This window comes from Haliotis rufescens, unplaced genomic scaffold, assembly GCF_023055435.1.
Source record: "Haliotis rufescens isolate VD_foot unplaced genomic scaffold, xgHalRufe1.0.p SCAF_31, whole genome shotgun sequence".
In the NCBI taxonomy this organism is placed as follows: Eukaryota; Metazoa; Mollusca; class Gastropoda; order Lepetellida; family Haliotidae; genus Haliotis; species Haliotis rufescens.
In genome coordinates, this window is record NW_025964013.1 from 3,647,606 (window position 1) to 3,673,875 (window position 26,270).

General features: G+C 40.6%; 1 protein-coding gene across 3 annotated transcripts in view; it reads right to left on the reverse strand.

Moving 5' to 3' along the window:
- The window catches only part of LOC124136734 (amiloride-sensitive sodium channel subunit alpha-like), a 101,783-nt gene that overhangs the window by 18,212 nt on the left and 57,301 nt on the right, over window positions 1-26,270 (reverse strand). For all 3 annotated transcript variants that reach the window (XM_048380609.1, XM_046502732.2, XM_046502730.2), the window contains one exon: window positions 217-817. In XM_048380609.1, coding sequence (XP_048236566.1) covers window positions 217-817 — 601 coding nt within the window. The remainder of the gene's footprint in view (window positions 1-216; window positions 818-26,270) is intronic.

Genomic DNA, 26,270 nt, shown 5'->3' on the forward strand with positions numbered 1-26,270 from the left:
CTATAATAACGGTAAAGAAATGTTAACGTTCTGTCGAACCGATAACTAAAATAAAGGCGACAAGGCTAATGCATGTCGTAATTTCATATCCATTAAGCGAAAGAAAAAATCAGTACACGAGTAAATTGGAGGCAATGATGTAATCACCTGGAGCTGCGTTTCTTTGATATAGCAATGGTTTCGTAAAAATGTTCAATAACGTGTAACGAAACTTACCTTGAATCCTTCAAACTGGTATAGACGATATGGTATATCACTCCTGACTGTTGTAACAAGAGCACTCAGGCCACGCAAGGAGTTGCTCACCGCGTTCATTTTGTGTCCGTTACTTCGACGAGTAAGGTTCCGAGTATTTATTGTGAAACACAGACCCATTTCTGTAATCCGTGTGGTCAAGGCGTCCCCACAGTCTTCCCAATAGTAATCCCCCCATGCACACTTTAATCCCGATTCAACCACCATTTTTTCTACGTCTCTTAATAATGCATCCACAATGTCATCTGCAGTTTTATTCGATGGTGGCATTCCTTCATTTTGCAGTATCTTGTCCAACAATATCTTCCCAACAAGATGAAATATTCCGGATATTTCAGTTAGGTAAGGCATTGCCATTTGTGTGTGTTTATCCATTTTATCCATAAACTCTTTGTTAAAGACGTTTAGATCACAAATGGTGACGGCAGGGAAGTCCTCCTCGTCGACGTATCTGACGTTGACGCTAGTGACGGTAGGATAACGGTAGAAATCGGACATCTGGCAGTAGATGACGGTCACAAGCAAAATAGCCATCACCATGACAACGATACACCAGAAAATGCTGCAAGTAGAGGATTAAAATCATTGAAATACATCCTTCAATTTTCAAAATTTCAGAATTTAAAATGACAAAATAAAACATCCACGCCAGAGAATAACCGGACTCGAATTATCTGCCAGATTCCATTGTGCGCACAAAAGGGAAAAATAGCGAGGAGAATTAATTGAATGGATCTCTGAAAACTAATGATGACACCAGGTGCTCAAACTGGAAACTCTGTATTGTTAGACAAAACTACAAGTCTGGCCAAGATAATAATGAGATTAAGTCTATATTTCAAAATGAAAAAAAACCATGATCAAAGTGCCAAGATCAAATCAAGAATCACAATATTTAATTAAGTGACAAGTACAAGTTGTAAATGTCAGTCGGCTACGTGAAACTCATATCCACGGGGTTCAAGCCTTCACTATAAGTCTAATTAACAAATGGCCACACATGATTTTTTCAATGATGATGAAAAGGAAACCATTTTATCGTTTTGAAAGTAATTACCCCTGCATCCCTCCCTCGCTTTTTTATAAATGTTCATGGCTCCTCCCAATGATTACTGAAACAGTTCAGCATGCTCTATTGCGTTCAATCAAAGCAGGGATGATGGGGTTGGTTGCCTACAGGTTAAAGCGTTCGCTCGTCACGCCGAAGGCCCGGGTTCGACTCCCCATATGAGTACAATGTATGAAGCCCATTTCTGGTGTCCTCCAGCCGTCAGTCACATTGCTGGAATATTGCTAAAATCGGGTCATTAAAATCACAGTTCTGTGGCAAAAATAAAGGGTAATTTAACTCACAATCATGTTGCAAAGGGATAGCGGCATCTAACTCACAATTTTATGGCAAATAGAAAGGGTAAATTAATCCACAATTCTGTGTTCATTGAAGTCGCAATTCTGTGGGTATATATATATACCTACAGAATTGTGACTTCAATATATATATATATATTCATTTGACTCAAATTTCTGTGGGCTATATACGAAAACTCTGTTGGAAAAAGCCGGGGCCCACACGTTATCTATCGCAGACCCGCACAATAACCATTAGGAGATCTTGGATAGGAACTTCCATTGCGTGGAGCACTTTCATGTCATGTATCGGCAACACTGAGGACTTTAGTCTCACAATAATCAAATTTCACTCCATTACCTACACTAGTATTCTGAATGTTAATACTCAGAGGACGACAGCTTCTCAGATTGATTTTTGTTTAATGTTGTGCTTGATGAAAAGTTTATGGTTTCCATAAATCGATTTTTTCGCACAATAGTCAACTTCCATCAGTCTGTGGGGATGTTTCCTAAGAGAAACAAAGTATCTTGCATGGCGTAATAAAATGGCAGATAGAAGAAACTTCGGTGTCTTAAAGTCGGCGAGTCAGCGACTCAGGGAATAAACTTTGACCGTAACCCAGTAGTGTTCGATTAAGAAGATAGGTCCCCAGTAAGCCATGCCTGTATTAAGAGGCGAGTAATGGATCGAGTTCGCAGCCTCGGTGACTTAGTTGAATGTATGTAATGTATTGCCTTAAACACCAGGAAAAACGAACAAATAAACAAAACACAAAGGTGTCCCACAATTTTCTCCCACAGTCGTCCTTATTCACAAATTTCCAGCATCTACTCGGAATAATATTGAACAATGGTGTCCTGAGTGAGGGTATATACACAGCACTGGTTGCTCATATGACGCTATATTCGTGTGCGTTATGGTCAGTGTTAACAAGGCCGTGCTATGTGTTTAGAACATACGGACACTGGGTAACAACGCACAAGTGTTAGACCCAAGACGGGTTGGGCAGGGCGGAGTTCATTAACTTTAAATAGTGTGAAGTTACAGACAAATTAATGATGTGTAGCAAGTGAGTTAACGGTATACTTCGCAACATGTCAGCCATATAGAACGATAACCATACACACCCCTATTTCTAAACCATGACAAATGGCAAAAATCAAGGCATGGGATGACTGACCACAGGAGCTGGGCGATACCAATGTCATCGGATAGGTTTGACAACAAATAAAGAAGATATTAGTGAGTTGTGATTAAAATGTACTGACACAAACATCATGGTAACACAGGTACTGTTTTTGACCTCAGATAATACCTAAAAAAAGCATGGAGCTGCAGGATTAAGAACACGAGTTATGTTTGCTGTTTCATGTGAAAATTTTCGTTAAAGTCTCTCCTTGACACGACACGTGAAACAGATCAGTTGCGGGTATAACCGCCACGTGCCCGGATGACGCATTCCACCCTACGTCTTATGCCTCCAGTCAGACAATGGTTGGTTGGTTGGTTTGTTGTTTAACGCCGCACTCAGCAATGTTCCAGCTATATGACGGCGGTCTGTAAATAATCGAGTCTGGACCAGACAATCCAGTGATTAATATCATGATCATCGATCCACGCAATTGGGATCGATGACATGCATCAACCAAGTCAGCGAGCCTGACCACCCGATCCCGTTCCCTTTTACGACAAGCATAGTCGCCCTTTACGGCAAGCATGGGTTGCTGAAGATCTATTCTACCCCGGATTTTCACAGGTCAGTTAGACAATGGATCTGTTGATGGGTCAACAACAACCACTCCTGATGCAATGCTGCTTCCAATTGGCGTAAATCTTGTACAGGAGGATCTCGTGCCATGTATGCGTAGACCCAGAATATGCCAAACATGTTCTAAGGGGTTTAAATCTGGGCTCATTGCTGGCCAGGGTGGAGTCGTTATTGCATTTGCCCTCATGTTATCCACGACTGCATATGAACGATGAGGCCTGGCATTGTCATCCATGTACTGAGGTCGAGTAGCAAGAGGGTGGTTGTCAAAATGATGAACGACGACTGGCCTCAAAACGTCCCGGATGTACTGATCCCCGGTTAAGTTGCCCCTTCTGGTGACCACATCCAACATGCAATCATGAGAGTTTTCAGATTCCAGATCTGTCGCGCAATACATCATGCTAAACGAGCAGTTTTTTTGTGATCTCTCAATAAGGGACTCATCTAGCCCCTCGGTCCTTCTTGTGCTGCAACGACGATTGGGCAACCACAGCTGTTTCAGACGAGTACTTGTTAAAGTGGGTTCTCGCCGTATGAGAAGAAGAAGGCCCCTGTCTTCACAATGTGTCGTCACAGGAGGTCTTACGGATCTGGGACGTTCCTGCACATCACCAGTCTGAGCATGTTTCTCGACTAAACGGCTTACGACAGTGTGATGATACCCCAAATTCCGACCAATGAAATTACAAGACATTACAGCGTTATGCATGCCGATAATTTGCCATCGTGTTGCGTCTGATAATCGCCTTCGTGCCATGGTCACACAATGTTATGGAATAACTGTTGAAAACCGAGCTTAAGAAAGCAATTTTAACGATTGGATATACTGCTTCAAGAGATTCGAGGTAGCATGCTGTACGGGCATACCATGCGATCTGTCGTCACGCATGACTGATTACATTATCTCGAGAAAATAAATTCTTCCCGTAATTATATCTTCCATGACTGTTACAAATATTGGGACCAAACAATAATAAGATATATTAGGGTGTGCTTAACTTTTTTCTTTGTGTATATTTGCAGTTTCGGCCGATAGACATGTGCTAAATTACATGGGATATCATGGCGTATATCTAACCTACATCTTCTAATTATATTCACTGCGGAAAATGCGGACAGTAGAAGCTGTTCATCGACTGTCGCTAGAACCAGTTATGTTGCCTGATCCGAGGATTATTACAAACGACTAGATGTACGTTAGCATTTTACGTTAAAGTATCAACGTTTTTCTAAGATAGGCATAAAAAGTCTTTGTTAATTGTGATCTAACTGTTCAATTCATACATTATATAACTGTGTTGCCATATAGGGAACTACTCTCCGTATGCAGTTTGGCATACAGAAGTTTACAGTGTTTGACTTGTAGACCTGTGTAACCTCATATGCATAAAGTAGTTATCTGGAATGTAAAAGTAATAATATATTGTTTGTGTTTCGCAAATCGAAAAACGCATTTACATATTTCCCTTTGTCGTGAGCAATATACCACAAGTCGTAAAATGGATAATACCTTCTCTTTTGTTGGATATATTGCGCCGTAAGTTTGAAGATTTTAGTTATAGTGTTACAGTATTATTTTCTGTGCCCCCGCTTTATATCATCAGTCGCAAGAACACTCTCATACACGGAGATGGTTCACGTGTTTACAAATGGATACCAGCAAGCATCCTTATGACTTCGGATAGGATCTAACAGTAATAACAGTGCCATCACATTACACGCGTGCTGACCTTTTGCCGATAATTTACACATATAAATTCATTTCATACGTGCAGCCTCTCATGAAGCTCACACGGGGTTAATAAGTATCTGTTCAAGATAACCATTGTCTTCACATATCACATGCATGAAAACGATAAAAGCGATGACTATTTCAACATGCCCATCATTTCGTATACTATTTATATTAGTTACACTAGGCATTGAGACATATTTACTGCGATAATAACGATGTATAGCTCAACTCTCCCATCGTTTCGTATTCGTTACGACCAGCACTGATCATCCTCAGCGGAGCGGAGAAGCACTTGGCAGCTGATCCTGGGTCGACAAATTACAACGTAAACGTGTTATAATTAATTCTCATTTTGTTTTTACGGTTTTTCATGTGCAGCCATTTTGCAAATTATGTCCCATATGTTTCAATGCATTGGAAATAGGCTATTCTTTAATAATCCGAAGCATATGTCATCTCATATCATGAGTGTGCACTGATGTATATTTTCTCCTCTTCCTCATTTACCTCGGTAATTGTCATACAGCCGCGATGTTCTATATTATTGTTAAGGGTGCCTTTAATTATATAGCAATAATAAAACAACGACATCACTGTGATCTATACAAGTATTCCACCGTAACGAATGTGTGAAAATAAGTGATTTTTCGTTGAGTTACGGTAATCATATTGTTGTGTAACACAGAGTTATAACAATAACAATCAATACATTTGCAAAGCGCGTCATTCGCTGTGCATAAGTGTTCTTTGCGCTGCAAATGAACCTTAAGAGTCAGTGAGAGTATTTTTGAACAGGTGGGTCTTGATGTTTTTCTTTCAGCAGGAGAGTGATGACGAAGTTTTTAAGGAGAGAGGGAGTTCATTCCATTTGGAGCTTGCTGTGTAGGCGAAGAATCTCATGCCGAATGATGATGTCTTCACTGGTGGCACTGTAAGAAGGAGCTGATTTTGGGACCACAGAGTGCGCACATTCTTGAGTTGAGCTGCAATCCAGAAGTACATGTACGGCATGTGTACGGCGCCCCTCACAAAGGGGCGGGTGGACACAATGTCAGGAAGCCCATTCATGCATGGCGTCTCTCGCCGCGGTTTTAAGTCCCTCGACTCTCATATGTTGGCTGAGCTGAATATGATGACCGCAGTCGAACCCCTTTATTTCGACCCCAGCCAGTGTTGTAACTTCGAGATATCCATACATTCGAGGTAAAGATTCATGAACTTCCACACAGATCAAGTAACAGACTTATATCAATACGACTGCATGCACAAAAAATCAAAACACAAAACGTGTATGTGTCAAAATAGAGAATTGCATCGGACATGACTTCTGTCACTAGTGCGGCAAGTTTGAAATTTACTCCACATGTCTTCCATAAAATGCTTCTCTGAGGCCTTGATTGTTGTAACTTTAAACAACTTTTGAGCAAAAGTCGTAAGACGTTCTTTGAAATCTTTGTAGAAAGAGCGTGCTCGATTGCATCTCATAAGTTGTGAAAGGCTTGAGCTGTTGGCATATCGGCATATAACGGAAGTTGACTATTGGAAGGTTGACGTCATCCCTCTTGTCATATGGTCATGTGTAGAGTAATTTGACACTCCAAATCTCCTTTATTTCTAGTTCAGGTTGGTAAATCAGTGGAGTGAGTGAGTGAGTGAGTGAGTGAGTATGGTTTTACGCCGCTTTGTCGGGAATCGAACCCGGGTCTTCGGCGTGACGAGCGAACGCTTTAACCACTAGGCTACCCGACCGCCCGTAAATCAGTGGAAGGGAATTGACTATTTTATTGGTATTGAATGATATCAGATCATCGATAAACGTCTTGGCCAAATTACCTTCTCTTGACCTTGCCAATCCGAGCACAGTTTCCGATTTAAATTCGTAACGAAAAAGATCAGCAAGAAGGTGAGCACTATTGGTGCCCATGGGGTGGCCTTCTTCTTGCCTAAATGTCTTTCCCACAAAAGTTGTCAATGAGGAAGTTCAGCATTTCACATATTGTTTTCTTGGTAAACTTCAGATGTCATTTGCTTTGATTTTTGACAAATTGACCTGAACCTCTGACGACAGACATGAAACTGTATCCATGGTCAGCACGTTTTCTTTCTCCCGTAAGATTGTCATGTGGGATAGTGGTGTACAAATTTGAATTATATATATATATGGCAGAACTGCATTTGATTCTTTTCTGAAATTGTAAAAAGTCAAAGAAATCCTTTGAGTTTTTGTAAACCCGAACTGCATTAATTCAACTTTTCTCAAATACTTTCAGTGAGTATATAGAAAGTCCTTCCTTGATTATATTATGGAGTATGGTTAATCTTTGAAACAGGAATTTGGTGGTCCATTTACTGGACCCAACAATATATCTCTCTTTGTACGGTTTGTTATGGGGCTTTGGAATCGAGTACATTAGAAGAGTGAACATGGCTTCATATTTTAGAGTCAAGCCTGAAGTTGAGAGTACTGATGCTTGGTTAAGGCAGACTACTCCCTCAGTTAACTTACTGGCCTCGCATACAAAGTTGTCTTTGTTAACATATATAGTTGTCTTTGTCACTACTTGTGAATGTATAATATCCAGTTATGATGTTCGATGCGGTATAATGTTTCGCACCTTATGCCATGACTGTACTCTCGACTAGATTCAATAATAACATCGGGTTTTTTTGCTCCAATAATTATATTGTTTCACCTAATATACTACAAATACAGTAGTTATGTCAGTTGATTCACTACCACTATGAATATTATGTAGATGAACCGAAATCAGATCTCACTTTTAATATATTTTCCCATAAGATAAACTGGACCGAACATGTAATGATAGTTGCCACAAAACATTTTTTAATAAAGTTTGAATATTAAATATAGCCGCGATAAGTTAGGAAATGGTTTTCATTGAAATGTATATAAACACAAAGACGAGAGTGGACATTAATATCTGCTGACTAACATAAACCAGGACCCGGGAATACGCACATTACACCAGGCACTCTTACAGATAAATTGACTGTTCATGTTTGGATGTAACAAGGTAATTGCTGACCCATCGCATAGAATGGCGCAACAGTTTGCAACCAAATCTACAATCGGCTGTATGGCCCTGCCACAACTACAAAGTATAGCAGTAACGTATGGCGTCGAATGAGAAATTTTGCCAAAACGCCGGCAACGCTGAAACACGCTATGGATAAGTTAGGTGTAAGTTGTATACGTTAAAAGCACTTGTAGTACGCCGAGGCTTAAAATTAATTTGGTGCATCCACAAAATATTCAGCGTACGGGAACGTATAGAGGTATGATTGCACGTTAGAGGTACGTTACATTCGCTAGATATACTTTACCTACACGTCCCGTTTTAGGCACTTTCAGGACGCTGAGCGCGCTAGTCATACGTTACTCATACGCTGGGCATACGCTGGGCATACCTTGAACACGCCAGACACACGCTGGCAATACGTTTTTATATGCTGTAATAAGCTGTATAAGTCACTGATACGTTGGACATGCGTTACATATACAGCAAATTCTCGTTATGTATACGGTACCAAAATCATGTTTTTTCTATGACAGCGTACTAACTGTCTTTTACACGCAAGGGGCAAGTTACTGTGACACGTTGTAATGTAACAGGGCCATAAGATTTTAACCAGCACCGGTGGTGACGTGCTCCGTCCCCGACAGTCATTTCTAGCATATACTGTCCCTGATATATACTGAACCGCAAGTAACATTGCATGAAAAGTTGTCATTTAAATATCTGGGTAATTTTTGCCAAAGTTTAACATTACCTTGGCCGGAAAAGATAAATTTGATGATAAAAAAAGCAAAGCAGATGACAATAAAACCGATCGCCCAAACGCATCACGGCAACGGCCATGGTAATCCGATGCACGTGAGTTCCGTGCAAATTGAAATGCACATAACATTCATTCGTTATTGAATTGCTACCACACGCCAAGATCGACAAGAAATCAGCGATACCAAGCCCTTGGACGAATTCAAGCTGGACAAACCGCCCGGCAAGTAGCCAATGCATTTCAAGTCGACGTATGGACCATATACAGGCTCCAGCAACGGTACCAGACCACCAACACTACAGATGTTGTGGAAGACCAAGGGTCACCACCCGACGTCAGGATCGTCAGATTGTGCGACAGCATCTTCAAGATCGCTGTTACTGCTGCGGAAATGGGGACATTAGTGCGGACACTGTGCGTCGACGATTGACGAGCAAACATCTCCACTGTCACTGGCCGCACTGAGAACCCATTCTGACAACACGTCATCGAGAGGGAGTCTGGAAACGCCGTAGGGAACGGTATTATAATGCTTGTGTTGTCGAGAGAGACACGTGGGGTGGTCCGAGCATCATGGTGTGGGGTGGAATTGGTCTTGCACAGAGGGTCGGCCCTGTGGTCTTTCAGACATCGGTCCAGAGAGAGGCAATGGTGTCACAACAGCGAGGTACATTGATCAAGTCTTGAGACCACACGCCATACCTCATTTGGCACGTCGCCGCAACCACGAGTTTTAGCATGATAACGCCCGTGCCCACAAGGCCGACAACAGCAGCTGAACTGCGTCAGAAGTTCCTCAGAGTGTGGGCTCAAGCGCCTATGGCCTTCATCAACCGCCTCATCCATTTCATGTGTCGACACAGATTTTGCACAAATAAGGTTTCTCATATATCTATCCGTGGTGACGTTTCTTTTGCGGTTCAGTATAGATTCTGACTATACAGCGACCAGCACTGTGTATCCTCAGTGAGTATCGTATCCAGTAGGAGCGGACTTTGGTTCTAAACGAGCACGGCACTATGCACTGAAACAGTACAGTCAGCGACATAAGGGAAAATTAGCTCTTTGCCACCAGTATTGATTCCTTTTGATTGCTAATACTAAGACATAGTCACCTAGTACAGACTGTCCTATGGCACTGCACACTATTTCTCACTGATCGAGACACCTTTTCATCAGATTTCGCAGGAACTCCTGATGATTCCGGTTGACGCCGATTGACTCTTGGTGACCTCTGTCGACTCCTGTTGATTCTTGTTGACCTCTGTCGACTTTTGTTGATTCCTGTTGACTTCTGTCGACTTTTGTTGATTCCTGTTGACTTCTGTTGACTTCTGTCGACTTTTGTTGATTCCTGTCGACTTCTGTTGACTCCTGATGACTCGTGTTTATTCCTGTTGACTTCTGTTGACTCCCGATGACTCGTGTTTATTCCTGTTGACTTCTGTTGACTCCCGATGACTCGTGTTTATTCCTGTCGACTTCTGTTAACTCCCGATGACTCGTGTTTATTCCTGTTGACTTCTGTTGACTCATGTCGACTCCTGTTGGCTTCTGCCGACTTTTGTTGATTCCTGTTGTCTTCTGTCGACTCTTGTTGACTCTTGCTGACTTCTGCTGACTCATGTTAGTCCCTGATGGCGTCTGTTGACTCCTGTGGACTCCTGTTGACTCCTCATGACTTATGACGATCTGTGGTTGACTACTGTTAACTTCTAATGACTTCCCGTTGACTCATGTTGACTCTAGATGATTTCTGGTGACACCTATTGGTTTCTGTGCGCACAGCTGTAGTTGAGCGTTATTTCAATTACCATGTGCCCTTTAATCATGTTATGTAGAAAGATATGGCAGGCTATTTAACTTTTGTTTACTTATGACCTTTCCAGAAATTAGATACGGAACTAAATCCATTAATATTTGTCATTATATATCTTCGTCAACTTGTTTCAAAGCAAGGGATATATGAGTGAAACTCGAGCTCCTTAATACTGATCATCTGGGAAAGACTGTCTACACTGGTTTGTTGATCACATGCCCTTTACTTCAGTGTTAGTCATCGTCAGTGGTTATTCAGTATTATTGACCGGTTAAGCTGGTTATGACATTGACCTAGTAATCTACCAGATATTATGTAAACGAAAAGGTAACTCAATCAGCATCCATGTCATGATTTCCGTCACTTAGCGTCATTTTCATAAGATCTATGCTCAAAACATTATTCAGAAGCAACAAAAGGATTGGCCTTGTAACCTATGAACTACTTAACATTTTCTGATTGGAGTGGATAACGAAATCTTAATGTGTGTGTATGAGCGCGTATGTGCGTGTCTGCGTATTGTTTAACTACTCAACAGAAGTCCAACAGCCTGTAAATGATGGACCAGACAAACCAGTGAATTACATTTAACATAAAACTGTGCCGCCGAGAATGACCGTCCGATCAATTAAGTCGTTCCCGACCAGCATAGGTTGTCATTCTAACCAGAACGGGTTCCTCCTCCATGAATCATGTGGTAAGTATAATGGTACAAAGCGTTCAAAACCGTACTCATGCACATGATTGATTGATGGAATCCTTCACGTGAAATAATCTGATATTTGACGGGTATTGGAGTTTGTTTGTGTAATTGCAACATGGCTTACTGATGGTTTGCAGTCACTGGCAAGTTGGGGAACATAGCTCCAAATCGAGGACATTTCCAAATTTGACGCATCAGTGACAAAAATGATGTCCGATGCAATTGCCTATTTTGACTTTTACCACACGTCCCCATATTTTGGGGGTGAACAATTGACTTGCCTTTGCATGTGGTTGTGACGGGTGCAACCGGTGGGGCAGGATACGCTCGCCATTTCGCGAACACCTGATATCATTACAATTTGAATATTGATTCATAAACACATGTTCATGATATAGTCGGAATTGTACAATCGACTCTGCTTCATGCAGAGATTTCAATTGGATATGGAAAGGGTTTTGTCGCTTTATTTATATGGGGAAAAACACTTTTATCAATACAGAAGCTTGTCACAATGTCGGTGTCTGTGACATCATAGACAAGGAACTGCTTCATCACGTGGATGCACAATCTCACATCGGAAGACAACAACAAGACACCCAGAATCATTCCAGAAATGACAGCGCTATAAAATGAATACCAATCGATTTCCCAAGCCCCTTTAGGTTTGGAACAGATAAGTTTGTTGTGACCAATTCAGCTTTAGGTTCCAAGATCTAATCAAGATACTTATTAATAAAGCAATACGGATGAACTGGTAGGATCATTATACGACAATGCATGTGACGGGCTCTCTATACGAACCATCAGCCAGCATCATCTGGCATAAACTGTCATTCAGAGGGAACCTCCGAGGAACACTCTTTTTTCTTCAATCTAATTACAGTTAGGGGATTATTGAAATGGGGACAAGGTTCATATGTTAACACGGTACATTTGACTAGAAGCGATATTTGAAAGCTTCTTTCCCTTGACGGCATGCTGGCCGTTTAATGACCTCGCCTATCATTTCCCCGACAGCAAACCTCCAACTCACAATGTAATGTCATTGCCGCAATAAGCCCGTGGAGATTCAGGGTTGGCGTTGGTCTATAGCAACCTATTCTTATCGTACGAAGCGCCATAATGGATTAGGTGGTGGACACTCTGACTTGTGTCATCGTTTTCCGAGGGTGTGGAGCGTTTCACATAATATCAAGCACTGATTCGTCTGGCCCAGGATCGATTCACAGGCCGCCGTCATATGATGACACCAGATGTTCGCAAAAAGGGTAAATTCAGTTTGTCCTGCCCTACGTGCCGTACCCGCCACTCACCAAAGGTGCTCAAACAATGTGTTTGTTGGCCGACACTACACAGCAGTACTCCCGAAAAAAACGTTTAGAAAATATGTTCGTTCTGCAGCACAAATGAGGGCAGTTTTATTCTCTCTGTCCAAACATTTCTTTCGTAGCCGATTCAGCACACTTCATGAATGCAACTAAAACAAGGGGGCGTCAGTCAACATGCTGAGATTGCACTTTAAAAGGTTATCATTATGAAACTTGGTGTACACCTAAAAGGAAGTTATGCACTAATCCTCGCGCGTCATTTTCAAATGATTTTTATTAATGCCTGCTGAAATATGACCGCCTCCGTGGTCTAGTGGTAGAGCGTCCGCCCGGAGAGCGGAAGGTCCGGGGTTCGATCCCCTGCCGCGTTATACCCTGTTGTTACCCTGTCTGGCGCTCGGCATTAAGGGGCTAAAACAAGGACTGGTCGGCTCGGAGTCAGTATACTGTGTCTGAGTGGGATATTCATGTTAAACTGCGGCATGGTATCTCAGTGAGCTAGCACTATAAATCGGCATCAGTCCGGACTAGTACAAGCAGCCACACAAACACACACACGTACATGCACGTCGCTATATAAGTGCAATAATCTTGGACGCGACGTTAAACCCCATTTCACCTCACCACCTCACCTGCTGAAATATGATGCCGGGTTGGTGATTTGCTTCAGATGCGGCCTGTGAGCAGGGTGTGTTTTGTACTTAAAAATACATCAAGCTGTTATGGGTGTACGAGATTTCCATCCTTCAACAGGACTTTTCATCAACCTCGTACCATCGGTGGTTATCTTAAACACATACCGCTGTCTTGACATGTTGAAATATTTTTTATTACTTTCACGTGAAGAGATCCCCCGTTTAATAAACGTTACGCTGTATTACACATTTGGTTATACCAGAGAGCCTGTTTATGTACTGCGGGAACATGTTTCACGAACAATTATTGAAAACTCTCAACGTCCCTGGGCGTATTCAACGACATTGCATGTAGAGATGATAGGTCACTGTGTAGAGCGTATTCACACACGATGGCCCCAACAACCCTGTTGCTAAGCTGACGTCACATGGCCCGTGTGTCTTGCATAAAATTCCACAAATACGTCATAAGGTATTGTGCAGTTACCCCGTTCCACAAGGAGATCGTAGCGCAACGACAGTCGTAATTCCATGATAAATTATGGGAGTTATGATAAACAAATAGCGCTTCGATAGCCTTGTGGAACTGAATTCTAAAGATAGACCGATGTAAGGTATTATAAACATTTATTAATATGTCAACTTTTGAAGAGTTTGAAGTATTATTCTGCTAAACTTAATTGAATTTTGTTGTGGATCGCGTTGATATATGCCTGTTTATTTCACACACGACGAAAAAAAGTTATAACAACAAGTAAATTAATGAATAAAACAGTTACTAAACTCGCCCCCGTGCAAATTTTATGAATCATTCGCTCGCTTACAAGAACTATGCACTCATTTTAAAAGATTGGTATCGTTTAGTACTCAATATTAATATACATCACATTTCTATATAACTCGACTTCCTACACGAATTGTCTGCTGCACATATGTTACACAGTTAACAAAAGCTGTGAGTGCCACGTTGAGTACTGAACTAAGATACGCGTTGATTTGTACAGAATATAAACACAATAATAAATATATTAATATATTCTATTACAATATTGAAATGGCATTGGAGGGAAAATAAATTGGTTTGATGCTATTTCAAGAAATATTATTGACTATCAGAGAAGGATCTTACGCCCACATTCTAACTACATTAGCGACCTGAAACATAAGTAAAGATACGCAATAAAGCTAATAACGTAGTAATCGATATGCCACTGAATGCATGAGTAATATGGGCCTCTGTTGAAATAAAACAAGAAATGAGTACCAAGTAGCCAATATTAAATAAATACGCTCGCATGCATACACTTTGGATAAAACATAATCAGTTAAGTGAAGCGATATGAGGACGAAAAATGAAATGGTTTGTATTGTATAATTATACTGATATGTTGTTCACCCGACATGGGAATTGTGGGCTACTTCAACAAGTGCTGGTATGGAATAAAATACGGCCTCTGATGAATGTATGGAAATATAATTGACAAAGCCCTTTCCATAATCATAACGAGGTGAACTGGGGTTAAAGTTGCGTTAGATTATTGCACGTACGTACCGACGTACATGTACAAACACGTGTGTGTGTGTGGCCGCTTGTACTATAGCCAGTCCTGACTAACGTCGGCTTTCAAGCCTATTCTTGTACCATGCCGCCGTTTTCACATGTATATGCACAATGTACTGACTCCTAGCCTAGAAGGCCTTCTTTTATCCCCCAAATGCGTGCGCCAATACCATCTGTTAACGTCTTTTGGTGTGATGCGGCCGAGGATCGAACATTCGCACTGACCTTCCGCTCAATGGGCAAAGGCTCTATACACCACATCATAATGATGGAATGAAATTCACAAAGACTGCCAACATCAAACAGCGGTGTCACGCTAACGGTAAAGTCACCTGGTGGAATGTATTAAAGGGTACTCAGGTACTTGTAGTTTTGACTGACCGTTTGTAAAACCAGCATGGTCAACACGCCGGCAACAATGCTTTGTTATAGTTGTGACATTCTGTCAATAATGATGCCTTCACATAAAACATTTTATGAGATGTGAAATACATTTACGTTATAATTCTTACTTTTATATATAACCTTCTTCGTCGCAGATATGTGAAAGATGTATCTCGACAACATTTACATCCACGGTTAAAGGAAAATACATAAGTTCAAATCTTCATCAATCATTGTACTTCATTGGAGGAACATGAAAACTAAGGACCAATCGATTCCAGGATTCCCTTGACTCTGGACTTATTTGTGTATCTAATCTCCAACAATTACTGTCGACCCCTTCTCATGCATATCTATCGAGAGACCAGGAAGGTTAACTATTTAGTGGTTTAGTTTAGACTGCAGGTCAGTTTGTGCGCTACTTAAGAGCGCAATGCATGGTATTAGGTTCCATCCAGTCAAGCAGGATCAATGTACCAGACACAAGTGACTGTGTGTATCTCGAGGGCTTTTGCTAAATATTATATGTTGACTTTGTCAAATAACATGTTTATCTCATCACGTGACCTGCAACGCTGATATTTAAATGAGTGGCACAGGTCCCGACGTGAGATCATCGTGGTATTTGATAAGAAAAAACACAAATATTCTGTCAGTTATCTATTTTCCCCAGGGTTTTCATGAATTTACTCTGAAAACCATAGTGTCATTGAGGTAGATTGAAAGTGTTCTTACACTCGGTGAAATATCGATTCTTATATTTAGAGATAACGATATTATTTCATCACCAACGCATAACAAATTAGTTTATTGTAAAACTGAACACTTTGTTTTTCCTCCAAAATCAAGCGGGACACACGTATGGGTTGATTAGAGCACTCCTGGCTCAAGAGTGAGTGAGTGAGTGAATGAGTGAGTGAAGTTTTACGCCGCGTTATAATTCAAGAAGACATATCGTTATAGTTCAAGAAGAAAACCAAAACTTGGTTCCACTCATTGCACCCATGTAGGAAGTTAAACCCGGGTCTTCGGCTTGACGAGCGAACGCTTTAACACGCTAGCCCTCGAATTGGCATTCGTTATTGAAAGCATAACATTGTGAAGATGCTGCAATATCACAACATGAAATATGTTATCGGCAAAGACGGTACCATATTGAAACAGATGACAGCAGGCAGTGTTTCGGGTAAAGATGCCCCCCGGAGCACAGATAGATGCTATATGGAATGGTTGTACACAAAGATGTCAAGGTATTGTATTATTCTTGCTCGTGTGTTTGGGAACTAGTAAAACCAAGGTAGGTCCCGATAACTTAACATTACAAATAATAGCCTGAAAAGCAGGAAATCATTGGATTCGACTGTCAGCAATGACGAATAGTGCAAGGATGTAATTACAAAATAAAATATGTAGACGGTCTTTCAAACGCCAATGTATTAAGTCGTCGACTCAGCCATGGTCACAAGAAAGACCAAATGATACCATTCATCCAGAAAAGTTCTACCTCTCCTTCAGGAACCATTGTGACTGCACAGAGTACGAACAAGACCATACTCTATGTCATTGAAAGAAATCAAACGCCTCTAGCAACATGTGCTGATGGATGGGTCTGCAAACAGCAAGAGCCCACAGTATCGACAAGATAGTACAGTTCCTGATATTGCCTTGAAAAGTTTGGCCAAACCAGAAACCCTAGACACCACGAAATCGATCTATTTCAGATCGCATGTACCTGAATTTCAAATTTGTTAACTAGGGAATAATTGATGTTTTCATTTGAGGAACATTCACAAACCGGTTTCCCAAAATGCCTAACAATTTTTCAAATTTCAGTGACCACAAACAATATGAACAGTATTTCAACAAAAATCGTAGGCAGTCCCCTACCAACTGGGATCACAAATTGAAAATCATTATGCATGCTGTCGGGGCATACGCTTTAAATGAGGAACATGCAGATTGGCTTAAATATTTGGTACAATGCACAAACAGAAAAAGTGGAAACATAATTGGAATAACCCCATTCTGTCCAAGTCAGCTGTCGTCCCAAGTGATTCTGTTCTACATGAACATTTTCTAGTAGTTCCTACTCACAAGCATTTAAATAACACAGCTGTTATATATTAACAACACTGAATTATTTGCTTGATCAAACAACTTGTCATGCATATCAAATAATGCCACATTTTAGACCAGTACAAGAACTGAGGAAGACATCTGCCCAAATCACAATTAGTGCTGTCAACTTTTGACCTCTAAAACTCGAAGACATGTCCTTTCCTCATTTTTAGGGGAATCCAAATCTCAAAACTTCATTCCTTAATCCATGAGACACCAGTTAATGAACGTGGTGATCACAGGTATAGTTATATAGTTATGTATATAGCTACAGAGGTTCAGGACAATTTGTTCAAATGAGAACTGAAGTCAACTGAGAAAACGTCCTCATTTATAACATCAATGTGACATTTAAGCAAGAAGAAATAGCAACCCTGTTGGCACCAATTGTGCCCCCACCCCCCACAGCAGCTGATCCACAATTTGTTGAATGACGTTAACAATCGTCAACTATGACGTCGTTTCTAGTGTGACGTCATTCCGACCTCACGTCACAATAAGATTCGAATGACGTCAACAATGCCGTCCGGATGACGGAAACAATACACTGTTGTCTCGTGACGTGATATGACCAAAGGACACCATATGATTTTTATGAACCCAGATATGTTTGCCCTCGTAGGTAATGTTATTACTTGCCCGTGAAGAGATCACCCGTTTAATAAACATACAGCTGTATTACACATTGTGTAATACCAAAACGCGTGCTTATGTACTCTCGGAACACGTTATTGAAAGCTCTTAACATCCCTTTGCTTATTCAACGACATTGCGTGTATTAGAGATAATAGATCACTGAGAGGAGCTTATGCACACTCGATGACCCCAGCAACCTTGTTGCTAGACTGACGTCACATTGTTTCGCCGAAGGATCTTGCAACAAAATGCCACAAATTACGTCATCGGGTATTGTGATATAATTGTAAACTTTGAGGTGCAAGGCCCCGTTCCACAAGGCGATCTTACTGTAGCGCAACGACAGCCGTTTAAGTTAAAGCTAAGAATGTGAGCTACGATAACCTTAACGCTACGATAATTTTGTGGAACGGACGCCTGAATTCTAAAGGTGGGCCATTGTATGGTATTAAATTCATACGTTTCAACTTTTGACGTGTTTGAAGTATTATTTGGATTTGAATTGGATTATGCCGTGGATCGTGTAGGTGTCAGCCTATTCAAACTCAACAGTATAATTCTAAAAACGTTATAAATGGCAAGTAATGAATAAAATACTAAACGAGCTCCAGGGTAAAACCAAGTTTATGAAACCCGTGAATAGTTGTGATATCTGACTCGCTTTCGCTCGTCAGATACCACAACTATTCACTCGTTTCATAAAATTGGTATTACACGGGAGCTCGTTTAGTATTCTATATTAATGGTATTGGGTTACTAAATTAATTTGTTCTGTTGATATTCCCTGATGTCCTGTACATTTATCATGTCATGTTGTCTGAGGAGGTAGCTAGTGATATTTTTCAAAGTTTTATACAAACCATCTAGATGTAAATATCTGCCTTGAGATGAGCATAATAATGTCTGTCGTCTGCTTGTGTCCCAGGCGAAATCCTTCTTATCCTTCTAAGTGGCTTTCATTTTGTTGGCCCCAACAAATGGTGATTGTTAAATATCAGGACAGTTCCCCCCGGTAATTCCTGGGTGATAAACTTCGCTTAAATTATCCAACGGAAGTCAATTGCTGGAAAAAGCAACATAATTACGGACATATTTACCGAAGAGCTCAAAGGAAAGTATGGTGTCAAATCTCGACTTTTCACAAGCTGTCAAGTCTGTAGAGAATGGTCTGAGGCATAACAAACCATTAACATTTCAATGAGCTCTTTGATGTTATGATTTTGGAATATCTTTTTAACGAGTACAACGTGCCACTTTCTGAAGTTTGAATATAACTAACTTCCCTCAAGTACCTTAATAAATGTGAAGTGTAACACACGGACTGTTTCGATTTGGGGGAATATTGCTTGCTGGTGTCAAGCTGGTATTATATAAGTTATATAAGTTATTTTATATAACTAACTTATCGTGGTAGCAACAGTGTGGGAATAACCACTGATAGTACATCTGTGCCGCTTGCTTCCAGAAATCCATCAATTTGAATACCAACGTAACATTGCCATATGTGAAACTCTGGCAAAAGTAAGGTAATATCATTGCATTTTTTATATTTCCATGCGCATAAAGCTGAACAGATCTGGACGTAATTGAGTTTGAAACTGCAAGCTGTTGATATTAGCGTTCGTTATCTGGGCAATGGGTGATCCAAGCCCTGTCGTCAACGACAGCAATCTGGCGCGTCTGGTTCCATGCTCGTGACAATTACCAACCAATTTACGTCGAGTCTTGATGTTAAGTGAGCACCAAACGCTGAGCAGAGTCTTCGTGCTGTATGAAGTAACCTCAGCACACAACGCCCAGTGATCAGGCGCAACAGCAGATATATGTGAATCAGGATGCGGGACCTTGGTCATAAGAGTTTGGTTAATTGCGACAACCTGTGGTGCTAATAATTATTCTACTTTATGCTTGCGGCGAGGTTGGGTGAAATGGGGTTTTATGTCGCTTTCAAGATTATTTTACCTATACATGTATGTATGTGTGTGTGGCTAATTGTGCGAGTCCAGACTTATGCCGGTTTGAAATTTATGGTGCAAGCCCATTGGGATATCATGCCACAATTTAACATGGATATCCCACCTTGACACATAATACTGAGCGGGCCAGTCTTTGTTTTATCTTCTTAATGCCGAGCGCCAGCAAGTCAACGACAAATACCATCCATGACACGACCAAGGGATCAACGAGTTAACGACATTCACATAGGAATATCACATTTTATACCGCGATTTTCTTTAAATATATATTCTCCATGCATGCCTTTTGTACTATTTTGTCTCAGTAAACTATGTTTATAACGAACACACTTATAACGAACTGCCGGATATAACGAACTGTTTTTGAGTCCGTCCATTAAATGTATATATGTTGTATATATATGCTTATAACGAACTACGGTTATAACAAATTAAAATTAGTGGTATCTTTGAGTTCGTTATAACCGTAGTATATTGTATGTCGGCCTCGATGGGTTATTCTGCTTGGTGCAGGCTGAGGTTACCATGACTGAAATCCTAGATTCACAGGAATTTCCACAGAAACGCCTCTCGTTTATCTGTCTGTGTGCATACACATACCTTAACGATGGTAATGGTAATGGAACTGATGAAATAGGGACATCCATGATTTTACAAAATACTCCATCTGCAAGCAATTGCAAAGTCCGCCGACGACATAATGAAGCAGAATACGGAAGCGGGGTTAGTATCGACATCACCTTCACTAACAATTAATAATCACGACTGAAAGAGACAACAAAACACTGTTATGCAAGGATCTCATGGCGATATTGAAATGTTCAATGCTCAGTGTTCAAGTAGCTCAACTTACTTTCGCGAAGAAGGCTGTTCTCCGTGTTAACAATGCTATTGCGCATGGAATCCAACCCTTGATTGAATAATATGAGCAAAAAAAGGATTCATAGTATTACTTAATTACACAGCTGTCCTGGGATTGCTTGATATATATCCATGTCGTTGGGCTGGAGACTGTAATCACGGGGCCCAGACTATCAATAATGATGTATTCTAGTTCTGAGGACAGTTGTTAAGCTGGATGTAATCGTTTACTAAGTCCTGTCTGCATGGGGCTGAACAGTTTCGTATTAGTCACGTGGTGTTGTAACTTCTAGTTTTCAATTACACCTGCTGGGGTCGTTTCTATGACGAGAAAAAGATTACAAAAAGGAGGGATAGTGAAACTGAACGTGATGTAGTTTGGCACGGAACAAGATTGAAGGCTTTCAACCTCGGCTCATTACACGATTTGTAAGAGCACAGATCTCAAGCATGAACAAGGACAAACTTTAATTATATTTCATAGTAATCTTGTTGAGGGAAGTCAAGGGTGATGTGTGATGCTCTCAGTATCCAGCGGGTGAAATGATGGCTGAGTGTAGGACACTGGACGAAACACAGATTTCAGGCGATGAAAGAATATGTATTATGAAGGCTGATTCAAACCTGTCCATGTGTGCAATAACCGTTGATTTCCACATATCTTTCCTTTGAATATCAAACTGTGCATTCATATCGCTTGCATCAGATAACATTGGGTTTGCTTTTTCTTTTTCGACTGTACTGTTTGGGTTAGTCTATTTACTTTCTGCATTAATGCATTCACAATTAAGGAAATATCTGCTTGACAATAACGTAATTCTTAATGATACGTAGATTGAAAAATTAATTGTTTCTGTCCATTGAAACTAAATTAGTTCCTACATATGAGTGAATAACTAGTTCTTATTTTATGTGATATTATAACTTACATTACATTAAATAAAACAGTTTATGGATACAAACCTTTTCCCTGGTCGGGTGGATCTAGGGTCTGCCCGGAGAGCTGAGGGTCTTAGGTTCGATTCCCGACCGCGTCATAATAAAGGACGTTAAAATATGAGACTTGTTTTCCCTTGCCTGGTGCTCGGCATCAGGTTGAAAATACAAGGACAGGTCGGCTAAGAGTCAGTATACTGTGTCTGATTAGGGTATCTATGCCGTCAGTATCAGTAGGCCAGCAGTAGTAGGCTACTAAGATAGCCATTAGTACAGACGAGTACAAGCAGTCAAACACACACGCACACGCACACGCACACACACGCACGCGCGCACATACACACACATACGCACACAGACACACACGTGAGCGCGTGCATGCACCTCTCTATTTTAAATGCAGTAATCTTGAAAGCGTCGTTAATTCCAATACGCCCACGTGCATACGTGTATGCACATCGCTATATAAGTACAATGATCTTGAACGCGACGATAAAACTGATACATAGAAGCCTTCAAATGTACGGGAGACTGATTCACGTTGTTCTATCAGTTATGATTAAATCAACATATTTGACTTTCATGACGTGAACGCAGTGCTGCAAAGTTGACATGATATACATAGAGTACTCCGTGTTTGACTTAGTGCTGTCATTAAAGCTTAGGGGTGTCTACCTCTTGTCAGAGTGTTTAACGAACGATTACACCGCCTACGCTATGTTAACGCCTAACCCACAGAGGAGCCGACACGTAATTGTCAGAAGTGTTTTATTGCGGGAGTGAGGACACACACGTGAAGTCGCAAGAGGAATAAATAGACAGACCGGTTGAATTAAGGCGCACTGACAAAGATAAACCATCTGATAGTTGAAGGATTTATTAACACTGGAAAATAACCACCAAATTAAAGCATTTGGGTTTTAAGTTAGCGATGAAAAGTTCGACTCGCACCGCACGAGAACATGGGGTGAGGTGGGGTGAAGTGAAATTGACTTTCCGCTCTCTCTACCACTAGACCACAGAGGCGGTCCCACACGAGTACGTCTAAATATACACAAGCAAGCATCACTTATAGTAACCAGTAATCAGTTTTAATACATTGCTGACCCTACTCAAAGGGGTATTACTTATCATCATTGATATAGGTTGCCACAACGCCAGTCTAAATAGATTAACACATCTGATCAAACACCTGTTCCGTAACCAGTTTTTTTCTGCACAGCTGGACAGTGACTCCTATCATTAAACATCTGTTGGGGGCACCGACGGGGCCGTACGAACTCAAGTTCGGGATTTTCTCGCAGAGTGTATTTTGTAGTAATCTTAAATAAGCTTGAGGCGACAAAGCGCGGGACCGAGTAAATAACCTCCGCTCGAGTAGCCTTCACCCAAAGCGACCAGCCAAGGAGGTTTATCAAACTTTAACCCGATACTACGCATTAGCACTTAAACTATCATAACTCACAAGACCATCATGATAATGTGCAGTGTCTGCATATTTAAAAGATGTTATTTAAACAATATAGGTACATTGGATCATTTAGGTACCGCCTGAAAGGTTAATAGAAACCCAAGGAAATTTCACATTTAATAAATACTTGCAAGTGACCCCGTGGCATTGGATGGGCTAACCAAGCAACATGGTTTTGCGTTTATGTTTCCAATAACCGAAAATAAAGGCCACACGCAATTACAAACTACTTTTTCCCGATTGGCTGATAATAGAATGGGCGTGGCCTGTGTAAGCTGCAACATTGCCCTGAACGATGTCACTGATTTCTGAAGTTTTTATTCTTCATAATATTTATTTATAGGAATTGACTTCAATATTTTTTGCGCTTATGGGCTTATAAACGTAAAGATCGGTGTGCACACTTTGCATCAATCCTCGGCGCGGGTGTATACAGTTTGCACACAGTTTTTAACATTTGTACCTCCATAAATGCAAAAAAATATTGAAGACAATTCCTAAATATACATGAAAAACATACAAGTGGGCGGTCCCTCAAAATGGACACTGGTCAGGCTGCATGTAGTTAGTGGCTCTTATAAACCATATTAACGGAACACAAATGTCCTAGCAGGTCATCACGATATGATGTGAACATTAACGGATGGAAGTTACCTATAGGTTGTACAAGTGAAAAGCTATTTCTACGTTGCATGTCTTCTTCAGTTCCGCATTTTCTCCTCCAGAATGACAACCAACGTGGCGGACACTCGTTGTATGTATGCCCACACCACAACATAAATTTGTAGCTGTGATGAAATATCTCTGCGTTATGTTTTGCCCGTAAATAGTGAAAATGCCGGAAGATCATGTAAGGCTTCAGTTTGCAGCCGTGGTAGATGACGTTAGTGATATATATCACGGTAACCTTTGAATAAAAGAGTCTGGGCCAGGCAATCCAGTAATGGACGACATGAACAACGGCGTTTAATCATCCGATCCTCAGGACCATGAAGTGGTGATAGGTGGTGGTAAGAAGTAACGGCCAACATCTCATGTGCTCATACAGAATTTGCATTTAAATTTTATCCTTGATAACATTGACAATATCATAAAACATGGCTGATGCTATGAAACCACACGCTTGCTAATACACCACGATAGAGTAGTTTTGTCCATCAAGATGTAACATGAGCTGTTTCTTGCTTCCGTACGCAAATAGTTTGCATCAAGTCAGTACAGAGAATTTGGGTAAATATGCCATCATAGAGACGTGTATGTACATCGACGCAAACTTGTTTGCATTAATTTGTGAGTCAAATGAGTCAGTGAACTAAAGCTTTTCCTCACCTTTTCGCGAACACCTGGTATCATTACTATTTGATAGTGATTCATAAACAAATGGTCGTGGTATAGTCGGAATCCTTCAAGAGACTTCTATTGGCTAGGGAAAGGGCTTGTCGCTTTACTTAATTACATATTCGTACCAAACTGTTTTGCTTCAGGTGCCTTCAGGTGAGTAAAGTGAATGTGTGAATAGGAAGAACATTCAGTAATATATTTTATCATTGTCGAGATGGGTACATCGACAGTGAGCACCACACACTATACCAATACTGAAAATGAAACGACGAAAAACGATACGTGTGTATCTTGTGGTTATCATTACATAGCCAGGTGAGCTGCAAAGTCGTGCTCTATTTTGTGATATAGTACACCGACGTCGCACTTTTACCAGGAATATAATGACTGCTTACCAAACTATTCCCCCGCTCTAATAATCTCCTCTTCTTAATGCGAAGGAATGGGAGAAAAAGGTAAGACTATGTGCATGCAGTAACAATTCTGTTCAGTCATGGAGTACGAGACGTTCTCGCATGTTTATTGTACTATTTATTTTGCTTAATTTCCACAATGCATCTTCCGTATATAATGTCACCGTTAAGGCACGGCCGAAGTCTCCTAAATAGTTGAATACACCCACCGATAACAAAACGTATTAACCAAATGACATTGACAGGTACAATGAAACTGATCTAATACGGGGTGATGGTGATTGAATAACGCTGAAGTATATCTATTGTCCTATCCAGAAAGTTGTATAATTGCAGTGCAGGAATGTCCATAGTTCGGGGACATAGATATTCTCTAACACCGCTTTTAACGCACACAACAGATGTGTGGAGAAAAAAGGTTAGGGAATAACGAGGCCCAGGAGAAAGTGTCTGTCAGATATAAACTACTGACAAGCGCCGAAGGCGGTTATCTTCCGAAATATCTCATCACATGACACTTACAACTGCGATGCTGAAATTTCGGTGTGTAATTATTTGTCAAGCTATCTTGCAAGTGATATGTACCGTCCGTCAATTGCACTAATTTTAGTTTTAAATAAGTACGCTTTTAAACGAACTGCCCCATATCACTCAGCAAGTTTTTTTTCATTGTATGTTCAGATTTGTTCACTCCATTGGCTATCTTTGAAGTAATGCAAAAATGACTCACATGTTATCATTTTAAAGCTAGGGGGTATAAGTTCATGTTAATACATGATATTTCTGTCAGTTTTCAATGAGCCCTTTTCCTCTTGAAAGATGAAATGTGTGGCTATAGAGAGCAAAGGTAAGCAGTTGAGGGTTTGTGCGAAAACGAAACATTTCGTCAGTATTTTCGCAATTACTTAAAAATTATTTTGCAATGATGATTTCTCAAGGCACGGGTATAACGAATAACTTTCAATGGTAATGAATACTAACAACTGCGATCTAACGCGATCTTGATTGACTTGGCTCAGTAGAATGTATCCTTCTGGTGGGTATCCATGGTCGTCAATCAAAGAAAACTTAAGTGGATGTTTTATGTTTAACAAAAAAACTAATCAATCCTAGGCATTAAAACAAATATTAAATGGTGTTGTTTTATACGAACCTATTAAATCATGAATGTT